At 42.5% G+C, this 21,215-nt stretch overlaps 1 protein-coding gene across 1 annotated transcript in view; it reads left to right on the top strand.

Moving 5' to 3' along the window:
• The window catches only part of C2CD3 (C2 domain containing 3 centriole elongation regulator), a 120,842-nt gene that overhangs the window by 29,884 nt on the left and 69,743 nt on the right, over window positions 1-21,215 (top strand). Inside the window, exons 8-17 of the mRNA XM_075546264.1 lie at window positions 1,918-2,065; window positions 7,391-7,542; window positions 7,901-8,104; window positions 8,851-8,963; window positions 10,982-11,100; window positions 13,964-14,086; window positions 15,464-15,937; window positions 17,170-17,321; window positions 18,548-18,803; window positions 20,199-20,379. Of these exons, the coding sequence (XP_075402379.1) occupies window positions 1,918-2,065; window positions 7,391-7,542; window positions 7,901-8,104; window positions 8,851-8,963; window positions 10,982-11,100; window positions 13,964-14,086; window positions 15,464-15,937; window positions 17,170-17,321; window positions 18,548-18,803; window positions 20,199-20,379 (1,922 nt within the window). The remainder of the gene's footprint in view (window positions 1-1,917; window positions 2,066-7,390; window positions 7,543-7,900; window positions 8,105-8,850; window positions 8,964-10,981; window positions 11,101-13,963; window positions 14,087-15,463; window positions 15,938-17,169; window positions 17,322-18,547; window positions 18,804-20,198; window positions 20,380-21,215) is intronic.

The raw sequence follows: 21,215 nt of genomic DNA, 5'->3' as shown, positions 1-21,215 counted from the left end.
AGGCCAAGCAGACGGAGCAGTGCGTGGGATCTGGTCCGTTTGCACCACCGGGCTCTTCCTTACTGTAGGCGAGAGTGAGCACAGCACTCTGGGATTCAGCCCACCCCACGCATTTGGTAGTGTCTGGAGACAGCCCCAAGTACCCAGAGTGGAATATGACGCAGCCAGAAAGAGAAGTCAGCCTATGTTTCCACATGAGTGAACCTTGCTGAGTGAAATAACCCACCCACAAAAGGCCAAGCATGGTGTTCCCTCGCGTACGTAAAGTGACAAGAATAGACAAGAGTGTAGAGACCAAAGCGTGTCAGTGGCTGGGCGGGAGGAAAGGGAAAAAGGAAGGCATCATTTATGGAGCGATGAGGTACTGGTTACAGTGATGGAAAACCTAACATGGATCAAGGGTAGTGGCTGCTCAGCCTATTAGTCAACTGTCACTCACGGCCATTGAGTTGATTCCAACTCTGAGTGACCCTGTAGGACTAGGTGGAACTGCCACTGTGGGTTTCTGACACAGTAACTCTTTGCAGGAGTAGAAAGCCACATCTGTTTCCAGCAGACCTTGTAGTACCTGACACGTAATAGATATTTAATAAAGACTACTGCTTTTGATACTACCACCAGATGTTCCTTAAGAATTCATTTAGCTGGGGCGGGGAATGTACAGATGTGCTTTATACAATTGGTGTATGTATATGTGTGGATTGTGATAAGAGTTGTATGAGCCCCTAATAAAATTTTTAAAAAAAGAAAAGGAAAAAGAAAGAAAGAAAAGAAAATGATTAGGGCAAAGAATGTACAGATGTGCTTTATACAATTGATGTATGTATATGTATGGACTGTGATAAGAGTTGTATGAGCCCCTAATAAAACGTTTAAAATAAAATTAAAAGAATTCATTTAGCTCATCAATATATGTTCATTAAATGCTAGTCACTATTTCCCAACCCACTGCCATCAATTCCAACTCACAGTGACTGAATCAGAGTAGAACTGTGCCTGTAGGTTCCAAACCTGTCAATCTTTATGAGAGTAGGCAACCTTATCTTCCTCCCACAGAGTGGCTGGTGGTTTGAACTGTTGACCTTGGGGTTAGCAGGCCCACAAGTAACCTAGTCAGTATAGGAGAAGCAAAATGCATCTCTTTTGCCTTCCAGGAATTTATACTTTAAGGGAAAATATTTCTAATTTTATTAGTTTATAAAATATTTGTAAATTAGGTATCTGTTTTATTTCTTTCTATATTCCTCAGAACTAATATCACTGCCATCGAGTCAGTGCTAACTCAGTGACCCCCTGTGGGTTTGTAAGACTGTCTAAGGGAGTAGAAAGTCCCGTCTTTCTCCCGAGTTTCTGCTGATGTTTTTGAACTGATGACCATGTCATTTAAGAGTCCAACACTTAACCAGTACACTACCAGGGCTCCATCAGAACTAATATTGCCATAATTCTAAGTCTGTACTTTTTTGTTAAATGGAAGAAGGCAGATTTATGAATCAGCCCTTCACAAGAACACCATCTTAACACTAAACTCATAGAATTATATAAAGTTAATTGTTTACCTTTTTGCTCCCTGCTGGAACATAAGCACTGAAAGAGTAGAGACTGTTTTAGTTTAACTGCCTGTTTTATCATCCAGGACCTAGCACCATGTCTGACCACTAACAGGGCCCCATGAGTGTTTGTTGGATAAATGAGTGAGCTCACAATAGTGTGAGTAGTATTTTTGAACACTAGCTGCTGGCTGGCATCCCTGAGGAAAGGGAATATAATATAGAAATAATTTTCAGATAATCCTCTGTTTATGTGAGGCTTTTTGCTTACAAATTGTCATCTGTGTTTAAAAACTTAAGGAAACTTCCGCCAAGAAAAGAATTAACTGAGCTGAAATGTCTCCTTTGTTTTTTTTTATATCTGCAGTGCTGAATTATCCCAGGACCACCACTGGAATGGGTTAGGCTCTCCTCCAGATTCCCCATCACCTGGGAGCGACGTGTATTGCAGCAGTGAGCCGAATGACCCTCAGTATGACCAGAGCCTCTTAGAGAACTTATTTTACATAGCACCTGTAAGTTACTGAATCTGAAATTTTGTAGATTAAACGACAAGAGTGTTAATATTAGGAGCTGCAGGCACGTTCACCAAATGCCAGACAGAATGCTATGCGCTTTACGTACCTTAATTTGCCTTGGAGGAAATATAGCCAGAATGCTTCTTAAAAACCAGAATGGCAGGATTTTGTCTCATGTACTTTGGGTATGTCCTCAGCAGGGATCAGTCCCTGTAGAATATAATTCTTGGTAAACTGGGCCGGCGCTAAAGAGGAGGACCCTCGGTGAGATGGACTGACACCATGTCTGCAGGAGTGGACTCAGACAGTGCAGGGTCAGGCAGGGTTGCTTTCTCTTGTGCACAGGGTCACTGCAAGTCAGAATTAACTCGATAGAGCATAAAAGCAACAAGCCCAAAACCTAGGTTAATAGTACTGAGCATTCAGTAAATACATAAATGAATGCATAATGGTAGTATGAGTGCCATTTAAACCTTATTTTAGAAAATATATATAGTTTTTGTGAGGAGTGAATCAGTTGACCACAGGGAATGGAAAAACTAAAGGGATAGAATTATGTCTTTTCACAGAGTCAGCATTTGATGTTCTTAATATTGAATAAAATCCAAAACTTAAAAATTCATCACTGTTAAGTATGTAGTTTGGGTTCTTGACATCTTTATCTTTTTGAAAAACTGTTATTTACTATAATTTCTTTTTTTTAATCATTTTATTAGGGGTACATACAACTTTTATCACAATCCATACATACATCAGTTGTGTAAAGCACATTTGTTGCCATCATCATTCTCAAAACATTTGCTTTCTACTTGAGCCCTTGGTACCAGCTCCTCATTTTCCCCCCTCCCTTCCTGCTCTCCCCCCTCCCTCATGAACCCTTGATATTTTATGTTATTATTATGTTGCCATATCTTACATTGTCTGACATCTCCCTTCACCCACTTTTCTGTTGTCTGTCCCCCAGGGAGGGGGTTATATGTAGGTCCTTGTAATCGGTTCCCCCCTTCTACCCCACCCTCCCTTTATCGCCACTCTCACCACTGGTCCTGAAGGGATCATCCATCCTGGATTCCCTGTGTTTCCAGTTCCTATCTGTACCATTGTACATCCTCTGGTCTAGCCAGATTTATAAAGTAGAATTGGGCTCATGATAGTGGGGTGGGGGAGGAAGTATTTAGGAACTAGAGGAAAGTTGTATGTTTTATCATTGCTACACTGCACCCTGACTGGCTTGTCTCTTCCCTGCAACCCTTCTGTAAGGGAATGTCCAGTTGCCTACATAAGGGTCTTGTGTCCCCAATCTGTACTCCCCATTATTCACATTAATTTGATTTTTTGTTCTTTGATGTCTGATACCTGATCCCTTCAGCACCCCTTGATCACACAGGCTGCTGTGCTGCTTCCATGTGGGCTTTGTTGCTTCTGAGTTAGATGGCTGCTTGTTTACTTTCAAGTCTTTAAGACCCCAGACACTATATCTTTTGATTGCTGGGCACCATCAGCTTTCTTAACCACATTTGCTTATGCACCTCCTTTGTCTTCAGCGATCGTTTCAGGAAGGTGAGCATCATGGAATGCCAGTTTAATAGAACAAAGTATTCTTGCATTGAGGGAGAACTTGAGTGGAGGCCCAATATCCTGCTGCCTTAATACTAAACCTATAATATATGCATATAGATGTATTTCCCATCCTCAAATATATTTACATATGTACATGACTATATTTAGACCTCTATAAATGCCTTTTGCCTCCTAGTTCTTTCCTCTATTTCCATTTACTTTCCTCTTGTCCCACTATCATGCTCAGCCTTCGTTTGGGTTTCAGTAATTCCTCTCAGTTCCATTACCCTGATCAAGCCCTAACAGGCCTCCTACACCCTCCTTAACACTGATTTTGGATCACTTGTTGTTCCCTTGTCCCTATGTTTGTTAACACCACTTCGTTTTCCCCCACCTCCCCCTTTCCCATGTCCCCCCAGAACTGTTGGTCCCGTTGTTTCCTCCTCCAGATTAATCATCTAGCCTATCTTATTTAGACAGACCAGAAGGACCTTTTATTGAGTTTACGTCATGACTATTATTCTGCCCCTTTATCACAGGCATATACATTGCACAGGTAAGTCAAGCAGTGTGGCTATTAGGCTTCCAGTGAATACATGGATGGGTTTATATGAAGCATTTTGGGCAGACGTGTCTCTGATCAGTTGAGGGCTCCAGAAAAAACTCAGTAATACACTTGTCTTAGTTGTGTTAGGGTACCTAGCATCCAATCAAAACTGTGACTTCCTAGGGAATTTGTTGGACTAGTTAAATTCAAGGCAGAGAGATCAGTCCAGAAGGTTGTCACAACTGTTTTTGGGGGATTCAAAAGGGTAATATTGATAAATTTTCTTAAAGGACACAGGTGGATCATAGGGGCTTGTTATGATGAAATTTAAAGAAAATTGGGAAATGCCTTGGTGGGAAAAGGGAGAGAGAAGTTGGTCCCAGGGCTTTCTTTCCCACCATAACAACACATCTATCTGCTCATTCTTCGTGGGTAGCAAGGACATTTATTTGGAAACCTTACTTATCACCCTTGAGCCGTGATCTTTGCCCTGAGACTTTTTTGCCCCAAACTCAAAAGAATGCATAAAAGGAGCGTGATGTGAGTCCCCTGGGGACGCCCACGCTGGTGGATTGACCTGGTCCACATCGAAGCGCTCAGGCTTCTCTGGAGACTTCACTTTCAAGAGTGTCTACACCCCGCTGGAGGATCTGTCAAGAAACAACAGCTTCGCATTTTGGTATTTTTGTTTAATAAAGGCTCTATGATTTTATAGCAGTACTTTTTACTTGTCTTACACCTTAAAATACTGATGAAAGTTGGATGTGATTAACTTAAAATGACTTTGAATTGGTTACCAGCCTTATGTTGGTAAGCTGTATGCTCTTTTTGTTTTTTTAACTTGGAGTCAGATAACTGTAACTGTGTCTTTTTCTTTTGCATTTTGTGCTATTGGCGACCAATCATCCACTGTAATAGCTATCTTTTCCCAAAATAAATGAACTACAGTGGGCTTAACCATTAGTTTCCTCACTAAGGAAATTTGGGAAATGAAATATGCACTCATGTTAGTAAGGTGAAAAATGGAATGATTAGTAGTAGTGTAAATTGGGTAAAGGAAGCGCCTTGTTTACATCTGCACAATCATAATGATTTAAGTGACGTTGTACCAGTTTGACCTCAAACTGTGGTAAAAATACAGGCATTGGAACTTAGATTGAAATTTGGCTTCACAACTTAGAGATCAGATAGGGTCATAAACTGCCTACCTTCTCTGATCCTCGGTGTTCTCACTTGTGAAAGCTGAGAGAAGAGCATCTTGAGGGACTGCAATGAATGTTTAAAATACACGTGTAGTCGAGGGGCCACCCTGAAAGTCTAAAGGCATAGCTGCAGGGGGTGGGCGGGGGAGAGGGACTAGAACACTCCATCCCTGACAGTGGGAAAGCAGTGTGATCCTCTAGGATGCTCACCTTTCAGACACGATGGATGAAGACTAAAAGGGTGTGTGTGTTGTTAAACAAGCGGGACTCGGGTTAGGGAAACCTGAAAGAAATGTCCTTCTATATATTACACAGAGATCTGTTCTATGTCATGATCCCTGTTAGATTTGTGACTCTGTATGTTTGTGTGTTATATATTTTTTGTTTTTGGTGCAGGACAGGTATTCTTATGGAGACAGTGACTGGACCGATAGGTCCAGCGGGGGCATGGGAGGGGAAGGGAGGGGAGCTGGGAGCCAACAATGATGGGCACAGGGGAATAGGCAGTGTTCTAAAGCTGATGGCAAGGAGAGTGTTGCTTTTCTGATCATGTTTGTTCAGTAGATTGTATCAGAGGAATTGCTGAAAAAATGATGGGTAAACATAGCGGGGTAAGAGAAAAAAATATGTGTGTGTGCACTTGTGTGTGTATATATATATACAACAAGGAAACAGACGGACTTTTGGCTTCTACTTAAATCTTGCCTCAGTACAAGAATGGTTTGTTCTAACAATGTGACATTAGATGATACCTTTCTGACACAATTGCTGAAGACAAAATGGGTGCGTAAGCAAATGTGGTGAAGAAAGCTGATGGTCCCTGGATATCAACAGATATAGCATCTAGGGTTTTCAAGGCTCGTAGTTAAACAAGCAGCCATCTTTCAGGGAAGCAGCTAAGCCCACATGGAAGAAGCACACCAGTCTGTGTGATCATGAGGTGTCAGCGGGAAGAGGTACCAGAAGTCCAGAAACGCACAACCAAATCGATGTGAAGGGGTGTGTGTGGAGTGGGGACCCGAAGCCCACCCACAAGATAATTGGGCAGCCCCTCTCAGAAGGGCCACCCAGAAAGGATGCTAGTCAGGGAGCACTACCATAACCATCCTCTAGTTCATAAATATTCCCTCCCTTAGTACTAAGGATTTTACTTGTGTTACTTCATAAACCAACCTAGATTTGCAGGTGTTCATTTGTATCTTTAAGATTATGTGGTACATGAAAGTCAAGATAGGTAACCCTTCCGAAATAGTCACAGGAGTAATGGTTCACTCAGGGTAGAGAACGGAGCAGGAAGATGAGGAGCGGCTCACAATGGCGATTATATAACCTCACTCGAACAACAGGATCGAATGTAAATGGATATATTGTATTGGATTGTGTGATATATGTGAATAAAGCTATTATATAAATATATATATAATCTATGTGGGAAATGCAGATAGTAATATACCTACAAGGATGGTAAGTAAAATGTAGTTTATAAAAATAAATAAAACGGTAAAGCTAGAATAGACATGTAGTTGATGAATAGTGGTTGTGATCACTTGACCCCAGTGACACTGTGGTGAAAGCGCTCTGTGGCAAACCTGCATGGCAGTCAGCGTCTATAAAGACCGACAGCCTTGGAAACCCAGGCAGTCAGCGTCTGTAAAGACCGACAACTTTGGAAACCCAGTTCTGTGCCTTCAGGTTGTTCCCAGTCAAAATTGACTTGATGGCAGGGGTTTAATTTTTATTATTGCTGAGAATTTCAAAGAAGAATTTACTTTTAACTGATCTTCTAAGTTATTTTTGAGAACTTCTGATCGTTTGATATAAATGTCAGATCATTTTTGTATTAAAAAAACAGAAACGTGGAATTATCTCCTTGGTGTCCGTCCGTTATCTCTTTGGCTAGGGGAATGCTAGATGTGCAGAAGAGAATTTGCTTACTTTAAGAGAAATGTTTCATTACCAATGTCACCAAAGCAATTTTCTGTTAGTGCAATTCCTTTGTTTCTTCTCCTGCAGAAATCTGATACCAGCGTTAGTGACTCCCCCAGTGAAGGTAAGGATAGTGTCCCTTCCAAAAAAATGAACCAGTCAAAGACTCCTGCCAGGTCACCAAAGGTTCTGGACACAGACAGCCATAAGCGGAAGAAGGCAGCCGACAAGAAAACCAGGTGAGGCTCTTCTCCAAATGCTTTCTTAGAGGCACAAGTACTTTTGTGAAATGGCAGAAGAATTCCCGTTTACTATGTAAAACTCAAATTTGTATCGCTCGTAGAAACATTTATTTTTTTAACACCTTTTTCTTAGTGGAAATACGCCTTTAGATTAGAAAAAGTTGTCTACCTTTTGTGAGCTACGTTTCATTGCAGATTAGGACCTGAGTTCTGGTGATTAAAGACATTTCTCAAACCTGGTACCTTATGACCTAAAATACCTGCCTCCCTTTCTCCTCTTTAGTGTGTGAATTTCTTGGCCCTCTGACCACATGCCTCTCGTGTCTTTACTCATGTCTGTATGAATTCCTTTCAGCAATTTTCTTGAACAGCAGAGCCTCGCAGACCCCCCAGCGGATGCCCATTCAGTGACCTTAGGTGTGGACAGACTGGCCCTTCTGGGCAGAGCACATTCCATCAGAGTCATCATTGAAGCCCTAGGAGTTCCTCAAGAGAGGCCTCAGATGACGCTTGGCAAGAAAAACTCCGCTGGGAGACCCCCTAGCCTAACAAAAAGGCGGTATGTAGTCTGTACAGGAAAGCTAAATTTGACACAGACAATAATGTATCGGTGTATAACACTTTATGGTGTGAAAAGTGCTTTCCCAAGCATCAGTCAGTCAGTCAGCAAACTGCATTGAGTCCCCACTAGGTTGCACTGTGCTAGGAAAGTAAAACTAAGACCTGGGGGTGTTCTGACAGCCTTCTAGTTAGCCGGCGAGAGACCCACTGAAATGGCTGTCTATAATAAAGGATCTGAGGGGTCCTAAGAGGTCTTCATGGGTACAGAAGGAAGGGAGCCTTTATATTCTGCCTGACAGGATTGATGAAGGCTTGGGAAAAGAGAAAGCATTGGATTGGACCTTCAAAGGGATGTGAGGTATACAGGGGTTGTTCATTTGTTTGGTTTACGGGATTTTTTAGAGCATTTGAAGTTTTACAGAAAAATGGTACAGAAAGTACCGAGGGTCTCATATGCCTGCCTCCCTTTCACATTGTTTCTCTTAATATTCTTCATTCCTGTGGTATATTTGCTGATAAACCAGTGTAACCACATTATTAGCTAGTGTCCAACCTGTGCCTTCGCGTTTGCTCCTGGTGGTGTGCAGCTGCTATGGATTTTGGATAATGCGTAATGTCCTTGCCTGCCACCACAGTAGTTAATTGGGTCACTGCCCTGAAAATGTTCAGTGCTCCACCTATTCATCCTGTTTGGTCTCTCTGTTTTTGTTTTGTTTTAATACCCGTTTTTGTTTGCATTTTTAGCACTTTCTTTGTGGAATTTCACGTTCCTGTGGGCTTTTCCAAAAGTGGATTGAAAAAGACAGCTTTGATAACTGAGGTGGTTCGACTTGCCTCCAGTAAACTTGCAGATGGAAGTAAGAGATTTGTTTCTGCTCCTTAGACATTTTGACCTTTGAAGAATTTTGAACTCATAATTACTTATCTGAAATCTGGAGTATCATAGAATCTTAGAACTAGACAGGAACCCAAGTGGAAGGCAAATTTTGAGAATGATGAGGGCAACGAATGTATAAGAGTGCTTTACTTAATTGATGTATATGTATGGATTGTGATAAGAGTTGTGTGAGCCCCAATAAAATGATTTATAAAAATAAAAAAAAGAATCTTAGAACTAGAAAGAATTTTAAGTGAACCTACTGTAATGTATTTATAAGTGAATGAGCTGGTTCAGAGATGAGTCCTGACATAAATCACATAACTGAGAATAGAGCTAAGAACCTCTGACACTTAGATTCTGTTCTTTCAACTATAGATGAAACGTAGGCATGTGATAGTTAAGTTGTTTGGCTAAGATCGTACAACTGGTCTCTGATATAAGCAGAATTTGAACTTAGAAATGTTTGGAGGCTAAGTTGCCTGCTTCTCAAGCATTGTTACTTGGGCCACAGTGGCTGAGTTGGCCACCTCTCCTCCATAGGAAGATCCTGAGGGAGTGTCCAGGAGACGTCAAGGCAGGAACCGGAAGACTCGGTCATAGTTCTGATTATACCATACACTAGTTTGTGTGTCCTTAGTCAAGATCACTTTTTCCTCTGTGAACTTTTCCACACTGAAATAGACTAAAATAACTTTTCATGTCCCTTCCAACTCTTGAAGAAAAAACTTCTTTAGAACATCATTAGCAATTTGTTTCCATGAATTTTCTCCTCACTATCAACCCAGACTCAGTCTTGGTGGTTTAAAGAAAAGAGCTTAAGAAATAATTGTGTGAGAAATTTGATAACCTAGTACAAAAAAGTACCCAAATCACGAGGAGAATGCTGAGTAGCAAGAGGCTGGACTAGAGGTCTGTTTGGGCCTGAAGGAGTGTGCGGTTCCAGAGTGCCTAGTCACTTCCTCCCTCAGTTGGTCCTCATGCCAGGGAGGTATCAGGCCAACTTCCCTCCTCCAGGTAATACAACCCGACAATCAGCTCAAGTGGGTGTGTGCTTTCTGGGGCCAAACCTTGTGTCCGTACTTCCTAGATGTGAATTCAGATAGCAAGACCGTGTACTGTGTAAGAGTACCAAGATAAGTCTGCAGAGTCAGGAAAGTAGGTGGCCGGAGATGACTGGAGCTGTTAATAGGAAATCAGAGAATATCGATTCTCTCTGCAACTGGACCTTTTATAGGGTTCTTCGGTACCAGTTTAAGAATCTGGAAATTAATGGACAGGAAGGCCATTTTCAAGTGATAAATGTGGGCGAGGCATTCACTAATAGAGAACTGGGGCTTGAACTCGTGATGTTTGATCTTAGTCCCAAATTCCCTCTATGAACTGTTAACGTCCCTGTCGTAGTGAGCACAAGCTCAGTGAGACACAGCCCTCGCGTTATGCCATGTGGGCTTGCTATGACAGAAAGCTACCCCAACACAGAAAGCTAACCTCAGCACCCAGGACCTGTGTGAGTGTGATGGCAGAGCGTGCCCCGCTCTTCACTCAGAAGATGCCTGCATTGTTATTGAGGATTTATAGTCTGTTCGGTTATTTATATATCCCACTTTATTTCACTCCCAGCCAGACCTCTTTTGAGATTCATAGACATTATCTTTCTAGGTAAACCCTCTTGATACACTACCTACCAACCTAACTTTAAAACCAGTAATCCATAGCATCGGACGTCCATTGAAGCCTGTGGGGCTGTCTCTGCACATGTTTGCCCCTGTGCTTGACACTCATTTCTGAGAAGGAAGCAGAGCAGTGTCCTCTGCTTCACTCCCACACGCTACCCCTAGGGGTTCCCTCTCTGTCTGCCGTCCAGCCCTGTCCCTTCACCCTGTCAGTGGAATCACACTGGGTTTGAGTTACATTTGAAAGGGAGTGGGGGTGGGTGCGTGGCATGGTTTGATGATGGCTCTAGACAGACGGTGTGACGTGCGGCTCTCTTCACAGCGGTAAAGTTCCAGCAGCGATGTGTGTTTCCGGTACAGTTTGGTGGCCCAATGATAGAGCACTGGTGGGATTCCAACCTCACTTTCCACATTTACACAAAGAAAAGTCCGCAGAAAAAGGTACTTCAATGGATTGTGGCCTCTTGCCAATGGGTTTAGAGCATACTTACACTGATGTGCCTACTTAAAGTAGGAATTTCTTCAGGCTCAAGCAACATTAATGGTTTGTCTGGGTGTGCTGCTTGTTTGGGCCCGAGGCCGTGCTGAAGCGTTTCTGTCTCTAGTATGGGGTATAGGAAATACAGACTGTCAGCAGCTGACAGCAACGCAACAGCTGTTGTGCAAAATTGATTATTTTGTATCAAAATCTTGTTTGGGTTATAACAATAAAACCATTTTTCATAAGCCTAGTTGACATATATTAACATACCTATCAGGCTAAAACTCTGCTTATTTACTTTTTTTAACCCCATCAGCTTCGTTGTTACCCAATTATAATGATGCTTCTCCGCGCGTCACACACGACAAGCACATGGTTGCTGGTATTTTCATAGTTGGTAATCAAGTCATTCCGACTCACAGGGAGCCGATAATGACAAGGCAGAACTGCCCCTGCGGGTTTCTGAGACTGCTAGCTCTCTCCCGAGGGAGCAGCCTTGTCTTCCTCCTGCAGCGTGGCTGGGGTTTTCCCACTTCTGAGCTGTGGCATAACCACTTTGCCACCAGGGCTCCCTTAGTCATAGTGTGACCAATGTTGTACTTCAGTGTGGAACCATTTTATGAAACAATGTTGTTAGTATCCAGGCCATCTAAGGAAGAAGAAGAGTATTTAAACAGTTTATAACCATGTTTGTCACATATCCCATGATTAAAATTGATAATAAACATCACTAAAGATGCTTGGTGGTTTAAAGGAGGAGATCCATCGGGTTGTGACATGATGAGCACGGAGTGACCGGAACCATAAAGACACCTTTGCCGTGAAGACTGGACATGAACATGCACTCAAATGCAATCTTCACAACAGCTTTTTTATCTTCATTTTACAGACGAGGGAACGGAGACTTAGTGAAGCTAAGTAACAGCTTTGATCACCCAAGCTAGTTCAAGACAAAGCCAGGGCTCCACCCAAATCTTCTGACTGCAGCTCAAAGCTCTTAGCCTCTTTAAATGTGTCCTTACTATGAAGAGTTGACTATGTTTGTATTGGAGTCTTGATGTCGTAGTAGTCACCCGTGTGCTGCTAACCACAAGGGCAGCACTTTGAAACCCCCAGCTGCCCCTGAGGAGAAGGACTGTCCACTCCTGTAAAGAGTTAGTGTCTGGGACATCCACCAGGGCAGTGCTACCCTGTCTGCAGGGTTGTCATGAGTCAGAATCAACTCAGTGGCAGTGAGTGTTTTGGGGTTGGTAGTTATAACTTGTAAGTCTACTTCCTGGTTGCAGGTAGAATTTGTGAGATGTCTAGCCCATATCCAAAATAATGTAACTAGGGGTAGCCATTTTGATCATTCCGGTCACTCCATGGGGGGAAGGTGAGGCCTTCTACACCCATGAAGGTTATAGTCGCGGAAACCCGCAGCGTCCTTCTCTGTCTGATAGGGTTGCTGTGAGTTGGAACTGGCTCCAGGCCAGTGAGTTTGACTGGGTTTTTGTTAGTTTGCTTTTTAATTCCAAGTGTGTAAAATCCACTTGCAGCTAACAGCATAAATCAATAAACTTAGAGCATTTTCATTCTTTTATTCAGAGTAGTCTTTTATCATCTTTTAACTTCCACTTAGACGTGAATAGCATTAGGAATGTGTCATTTTCATTTATGCTTTTCTAGAGTCTATAAATAATACAAGTTCTTTAAGGAAAACATAGCAAAAGAAGAGAAGGAATCATAATTATACAACTTTAGGACAAATTCTATTAACCTTTTGCTATATATTGAGTCATTTTATATGCCTAATTAATTAACTTTTTCTAATTGCAAAAGAATTATATTTATCTTTTTCTAGAAAAACAAGAATGATAAAAGGAAGAAAAATTTGTTGATAATCTTATCACCCAGAAATAACTTTTGCTAAAATTTATACATATCTCCTGTGTCTTTCTCAAATGAGTACAATATTACAGGTCTAAGTCTTGGAAAGATTTAAAATTCTTTTGTATGTAGTCTTTGTCCTCATTTTTAAAATTTAACAGTATCTTGAGTGTTTTTATTCATTATCCTTCAAAGGTATCAATATAGTCTTTTCCTCATCATTTCATAAGTATTTGATAGTTTGTTTATAATCTTATGCTATTTTAAAAGATTAATTATTTTTATTATAGAATTCATAATAAACATCATTTCAATAAGTGCACTATTTCCCCTGTAGGGAGGTACAATAAGTAGCTTAATCATTCTTGATTATTGGATACCTAATTCTAATACTTTTTTTCTAAGTTTTAGCTACTTATAACCAATAATGCAAAGAACATAATTGTATATAAATTTTTTATGTATTGTTCATTATTTATTTAGCAAAAATTCACAGTAGTCTGTGAGCCCGGGCATAGGAATATTTAAAGTTTTTTGTATTTATTGCCAAGTTTGCTTTATACAATATGTTAACCAGTCTATATTCTCAACTCCACACACGGCAGGCAACCTTTTTTTCTCCATAGGCCTGATGGCATCAGATATATTTTTATAATTTTACTCAGCCTAATTTTTATTTTTAATATGAATTTAAAGATTTTTCATTAATAAAAACCTAAAAATAGCAATTATTGTTCAACCTACTTGTGCCATGTGACACCTTCTACAGCCTTCAGGGAGCCGTGTGAAACCCAGAAGGGATGCCAAGACACGGCACCTCCATCGAATTATTGAATGATTTACTTCACTGAGCATTGGTTCCTCTATCTGCTACGCTGTGTCTCACTTCAGTTTAATTTCCCTGTGGCTCCTTTTTTGATTTAACCTGAACACTTTCCTGCCCTCTTCCCTCAGCCAGAAGTCACTGGATCGGCGTCCCTCCCCTTGCGAGCTGTCCTCCAGTCAGAGCTGCTTTCCTTGCAAGCCCAGCTTCCAGTGCAGCAGGAACACGGTCAGGCTCCACTGGGCCCCCTCAAGGTATGTCAATAAATAGTCATAGGGTCAGAAATCCTTTCTGAGCACCTCCTAGTGTGGTCTGGCCCTGAGATGTGAGAGCAAGATATAGGAAACTCGAGTCTCTGCCCCTAAATAGCTTATACTGAACAAGGGTGACAGAAATGCTAGGAAGTTTGAAATAAATGGTATGATGTACTTGGGATAACCAGAGAGGCAGTACCAGCTATTGGCAGTCAGGGAAGGTGACATTTAACATGAGACGCGCATGCTACATACACTGTTCCCTGCACTATTGTTTGAACATGTGTGTGAAGGGCGGGAGACGTTCCATGGTACTGGCATTACATGATACAAGATGTTGTGAGGAAAGCTTTTGGTGAGGCTGTGTGGGAAGGGAGGGAGGGAACTGCACCGATTAAGAGGTTTACAGAGTTCAACGTCAATGCTGACCGAAGCATTTAATTACCATGTTCATCTAACAGCAAAAAATGATTCAGCGTTGACCACTGTATCATAGTCTATATTCAGAATTTTAGATTATGCCATTACTATGCTTTCTAGCAAAAAAAATTTTTCAGTCATAAATCATCCATTGTGCTTAGTTGTCACATCTCTCTAGTCTCCTTTCATCTTGTCGCCAAAGTTGCTTAATACAGTTAGTCTAAATTACTTTGCTTAATGAGTCTCCCTGGGATTTTTTAAACTCATTACATTGTGTGGAGGCAATCAGGGTAGATGGGAATGTCACTTGGAAAGGCCAAAGAACTGAGTCTTCTCTCCCTTATTTGCCTGTTAGTGACTTCAAAGCTAGGCCCTGTGATCTAGTCAGTCAACAGAGGCATCCTGAGACTGGCCTAAAACTTAAATGAACTTTGTTCTGTTTGCTCGCTTATTACGATCAGCGATAATTTCCTGTGGTTATCCTGGAATCTGCTTTAATGAGAAACACCTGTATATGACTCACCTGGGGTGTATTTCCAAAGTAAAATGTTTATGTTCTCTGTGTATTCGGATTTCAAATGGGTTGCCATCATGACAGTCTGTGTTGCTGTCTTGCTGTCGGCATCCTTACTGGTTAAACATTCCAAAAAATAAGCTTTTTCTCTCTGAGAGTTAGTGAATTGGCTCTGCTGTTCCAGGATAGGAACTCTTATTAGTGGTAACATTCTGAAACCTTTCTTTGCTTTGGTGAACTGATATTTAAAATAAAATAAGTTCAGCTATTTTGTAGAATGTCCCTCTGTTTAGGTTTACGTCAGTCAGGTATCACTATGATGACTGTGAAGTGGTGCCTGATAACTTGGTTTGTGTTGGAGTATGAGGGCATTCATTCTCTAGTAATCTAATTCTGGTTTGGGGTGACACTGTTACTAGCTCTTTCCCTTTTGTGTTTTTTAGGTAACTGTGGAACTTGTTATAGATAACAAAGACTTCACTGGTGTCAACAGTAAGCTAAGTAGCAGCACCCAGCATACCCCATTGTGTGCTCTTGCAAGTCCAGAGAAGCAGCTCCCAGAAGCTGGCCAGCATGTTCCTGGGGCCCAAAATGCACAGCCTCTAAGCCAGATTTGTGAGGAAACTGCAAAGAACGAACAGGACTTTTTGCTCCCCCAGCCAGAGTCACCAAGCCTTGTAATACCAAATCGCTCACCCTTCGTGGCTTTGCCAGCCTCCCGCAATGCAGCTGCAGAGAGTGCTTTGCTGTTGCACGTGCTGCTGATGGTGCCAGATGGGAAAGGGTTCGTCGCCGGGGAAGCGGAGCAGCAGCCGCCGTGCAATGTTTATTTGACCTGTAAGCTCTTCAGTACAGAGGAAGTCACCAGCTCTCTCATCGCCTGGGGCATGACACAACCGGTCTTTAACTTCTCTCAGGTAATTTCATCCGTGTCCTCTACGATCTATGGGGTGAGACACAAGTAGCTTTCCCAAAGGCAGTGCCCCCTGAGAAGCCCGCTGGCGTTCCGATGGAGGGGCCTCAACGGGCAGCTGGTGTACAGGCGGGCGGCCCCGCTGTTGAACAGCGAGAGGAAAGACGCAGGCAGCATTACCAAACACTTCCATGCCTTCCTTCTTGGCCTCTTTCAGCTGATGTGGTTTCTCGCGGTCCATTTCTTTTCAAGCTGTAGGTTTGCCCAAAGTCGGACTTTTGTCAGTTAAATGTCCACTCTCTTTGTTGTTTCTTCAGTCTCTCAGTGTTCCTCACTCTCATTTATTCCTCCCACGTACCTTGTCACCCGCTGCCGTAGAGACTGTTCCGACTCAGCAACGGCACAGACACATTAGAACTGCTCCTGGGGCTTTCCAGTAACGTAACTCTGTAGGGAAGCAGACAGACAGCTTCGTCTTGGCCTGTGGCGGGGCTGGTGTGGTGGGCTGGCACTGCTCACTGCAGTTCACAGTCCAGGCTTAGCCCTCAGCGCCACCAGGCTTCCTTCCAGTCACGTCCGTGTTCGTGGCTTCCCTTTGGGGCTCTGGTGTTTTCTGTTGGTTTTGTTACTGCGCTTTTCTGCTCTCTCCTATGACCGCTGGTACAGCAGCTTGGGGTCCTTTTACTTCATGGGCCCATTAATTTAGCCAAGCTCTTCTTTGACCCAGGTCCTGCTTCTCTTTCCGATTTCAACTCGTTGGCTAATTCTGATGGCTGATTGGTGTTGCTATGAACCATAACACCTGTTGGGCAGAGCTCTTTGCACTAGACTATTAAAATACCATCCAGTCCACAAATTGACTGACCTTGATAAGATGTTCAATCCTAGCATCCTTTCCAAAACATCTTCCTCTACCGGGGTTACGGTGGGGTTACTTTCCCCTAGAAAGGTTGGATGAGCTTGGCCGATGGCATGTTTACTGTGTCTGACAATCTTCTCCCTCCCCAAGCCATCAGAGAGCCGCTCATTCTGTTTTGACCTTGGCCTTCATTATGTTTCTCTCTTACACCAGACTGGCTGCTCTTGAGAATACACAGTAGACTTTACTTCAGCGTCTTCCGCTTTGCACACAGTAGATTTTCAGTAAATGCTTATTGACCCTAAGTATAAATTAATCCACTATCGTATTTACGGGTTTTTATTTGTTATGTTTTTTTGGTTGTTCCTCTTCCCCAGGTGATTCCTATCTCTCTCTCTCCCAAATACCTGGAAAGGCTTAAGAACAATGTGATGATAATTGAAACTTGGAACAAGGTGCGGAGCCCAGGACAGGACAAGCTGCTCGGGCTGGTGAAACTCCCCCTCCATCAATTTTACATGTCATTCAAGTAAATTGGCTCTTTTGGAGTATTCTTTATTTTGCATCTTAAACTTTCTGTGGACTGGAGAAGAATTCTTTTGATTGGGGAGCATGACAAGCCTAGTGCTAACTTGGAGAACTTTTCTCAAGTTGCTCTTTTGCCCTGTAGTACTGCTAGGATGTTGCGAGCATGATGCCATCCGTGCCCTCTCATTGAGCCTCACCACCGCCCTCTGAGATAGGTACTGAGACCGTGTAGAAGAGTCAGTGGGAGGACCAGAGTAGGAATGGGGACAGCTTACACGAACCGTTTATAAAGGTGACACTGAAAGGCGTGCTCAGCTGACGAGTACCGCTGAAACGATGGCCAGCACTGCCAGCTGTCGGCCTTTGACTTTGCTCCCTGTGTTAGTTGGGATGCTAGTTGTCTACTGGTATTTTCCTTCCCCCTCTTACTTCTGAGAGAGCAGTTACTAAACACCGAACATGCGCTTTCTCTCAGTTAGATCCAAACAACAGCCCTGGCCTGGGAGTTCTATTTTCTGCATTTCACAGCTGAGGAAACAGACTCGGACTACATTACCCCGAGTCATCCAGCAAATAGTGGCAGAGCTAGAGCTCAGCATAGTTTCTTGGGGAACACGTGGACTCATTTGGATTACATGGATCAGAGTTTGAATCCCAGATCAGCTTCCTGCTAGTTGTGTGTCTTCAACTGCGTGACTGAACTCTGTGAATCTAGCTTGTCTCAAATGTTAATAGCGGATATTTCCAATCTTTCCGTGCAGGCGGATGACATGTCAAGTGCCTACCACATAACACATAGTGGATGGCAGACAGTCAGTGGCAATGGGTCTGGAGGTTTTTTGGTATTGTTATCCAAATCTGAGCTGCCAGGCTCCAGAGCCACCTTCTTTCCATTTTGCCACATGTGTCTCCCTGAACAGTAACGGTAGTCAGTTAAGTTTCTATTGAGATCTCGGTTCAATACCATACCCCAGGCTCGGGACCGTCATAATAGAGAGGCCAATTGAACCCACTCCCTGCCTTCAGATTGCTGCATTCTGAACGTGTCTGCCTGGCAATTTTCACTTAATAGGTTACTCATGGGATCATGCTTTTAAAACACTGTGACTTTTCTAGTTGTAGATTCATTTTTAACAAAGTGAGAAAACAAGCCAAGTAGCAAATGAAAGTGCTCTGTGACATGATCAATGATTGTTAATTGCTCTCCTACGATTTCTCTCACTCTAGAGATCCCCAAATTTCTCGCCTGCTCCTTGAAGCTCAGTACCCAGTTGTTGCGGTGGACAGCTACATGCCTGTGATTGATGTCTTCTCGGGCCACCAAAAAGGGAGCCTTCGAGTCTTTTTAGCTATGGGCTCTTCAGATCAGATAATGGCACTGCAGAGATTAAAGAATGACGAAGGAATACTCCCGCCCTTGGGCCCTAGGCCACCTCATTTCCTGGACCAGCCATCTCCAGCATCTAAAGCATCTGTTGCTATGGTAGTGCCTAAGCACTTCATTACTCGCAGGAACAGTATCTTACATCTCTCAGTAAAACCACTGCCTGAATCCCTGTGTCAGTAATGAAAGAATGAGTAAAAACATGTCATTGGCAGTCCAAGAGTTACTGTAAACTCAAATGAATCATTAGTATTTTCATGTTCATGATTTAAATGGATCTTGTCAAACTTATACAGAAAATCTAATTGAAAAAACAAAGAAAAGAAAATCTAATTGGGTGGACAATTCTTAATCCTATCATTTACGTAATTTCCTTTTTAAAATTGAGACTGGTGTGGAAGTTGTAAATGTGAGCAGCAATATGCAAACCTTCATTGCCCACCAACGGCCACGTTGGGTTTATTAGTGAGGTCCCTTGCTTTTCTGCCATAACTTAAAAATTGATTTTTATACAGTGCCTCACATTTGAGAAAGCACACTGACCTGCTGTATCCTGATAGTTCATTTCCCTAACAACTCGGAGGTGAGGTGTACTAAGAGCTTTCAGAGGAGCCCTGGCGGCATGGTGTGCCATGCGCTGAGCTGCTGCCACCCACAGCGTCTACAGTTCCGATCACCAGACAGTCGCCGGAGAAAGATGAGGCTGTCTACTGCCAGGATGTGAAGTCTTGACACTTAGCAAGGCAGTTCTGCTCTGTCCTTTAAGGTTCCTTTCAGTCAGAACGGCCTCAGTGGCAGTCAGTTTGGTTTTTTGAGTTTTTTCAGAGTTTTTTATTAGGAACAAATGTTGGATTTTATCAACTACCTCCTGAGCCTTTATTGAGATCATATTTTTTCCCTTTGTTCCATAACATGCTGAATTACATCAGTGCATTTGCTAATGATTTGTTCTCACAGTCTTGAGTAAGCTTGTTTCAATTACATCACTAAACAGTTGTGAGATCTATTTTTTAAAAAAACAAACACTGCCATTGAGTCGCTTCTGACCCTTAGTGATCCTGGATGACCGAGTAGAACTCCATAGATTTCTACTTTTGGGGCGCATACAACTTCATCTTCCTCCTGTGGAGCAACTGGGGTGTTTGAACCACCAGCCTGGTGGTTAGCAGTTCAACACCTACTCCACTGTGCTATCAGGACTCCTATGAGATCTTTTCCCATGGAAAATGAAGTACCTGTTTTAGCATCAGCTGATGGTGCACATTTGTGGGTCACGGCTCACAACCACCAGCCCCTCGGAGGGCGGGGCTCTCTGCTCCAGTAAAGAGTTAGAGCCTTGGACACTCACAGGAGCAGATCCACCCTGTCCTATAGGGTCAATATGCATCCATTTCGACTCGATGGCCATGAATAATACTCAGGCCTCACAGGAAACTAGGAATGTTCTAAGCAAGTTAGTTTAAAGCCCACTGAATGTTCTGTTTCCTTTCATAGTTAGAGGGCCAAGGAAGTGGATTGATGGAGCACCACTTTGAGTTCCACATGGAGAAGGTTAAAGGATTGGCCCCCCTTCAGGCAACAGTCTGGGGAGAAGCAGATTGTTACATCCAGTACTACTTTCCTACGCAAGACTCGAAACCCAGCCTGCTGGAGGGACCTGAGACCCTTGAAAACGGTAAGTGAGGGAGAGTATGTCTTCATAGGTACGCTTACGGATTTTTCTCCTGTGTGAACGTTGTGTTCCTGAATGTTTTTAACATTATCTGGGCAGTAAACTAGGAGATTGACTAATTTCTTTACTTTTATTTTTAAAAACAGTTCTGTGACTCTTTATTTTGATATGATACCTAATTTACAAAAGAATTGAGAGAATAATACAAAGAATTTCTGTATACTCTATGCTCAGATCTACCAATTATTTACATGTTATTCCACCTGTTATCATTTACATGGTTACTCGTTTTCTGTAATATATTTCTTCTGAGCATGAACTTTTTTTGTAATCATGATGTCACTTTATATCAAAAGCTGAGGTCTCAAACCATTGTTAGAATCTTGTCTCTGTGTCCTTGCCTGTTTTTGACATTACAGTGAGGAGCCCAGGGGGCTCACTGCATTTCAGACCCAAAGATGAGGCTGCCTGCTCTCTCAAGGACTTAGAGCCTTGCAAACCCTACACGGGGTCCTGTGAGTCAGAACGCAGTGGGCTTGGTTTGAGGGGTTAGATAGTACAGTTCACCCTTAAATAACAAGTTTGAACTGCCTGGACCCAGTTAAATTTCAGATTTTTAAAAAGTTTTTCTTTTAATCATTTTATTAGGGGTTCATACAACTCTTATCACAATCTATACATCAATTGTGTAAAGCACATTTGTACATTCATTGACCTCCTCATTCTCAAAACATTTACTCACTACTTAAGCTCCTGGCATCAGCTCCTCATTTGTCCCTCCCTCCCCACTCCCTCCTCCCTTATGAACCCTTGATAATTTATAAATTATTATTTTGTCA

The sequence above is a fragment of the Tenrec ecaudatus genome, chromosome 4, assembly GCF_050624435.1.
Source record: "Tenrec ecaudatus isolate mTenEca1 chromosome 4, mTenEca1.hap1, whole genome shotgun sequence".
Taxonomy (NCBI): domain Eukaryota; kingdom Metazoa; phylum Chordata; class Mammalia; order Afrosoricida; family Tenrecidae; genus Tenrec; species Tenrec ecaudatus.
Note: the sequence above shows the minus strand (reverse complement) of the source record. Positions and strands in the feature narration are given on the sequence as shown.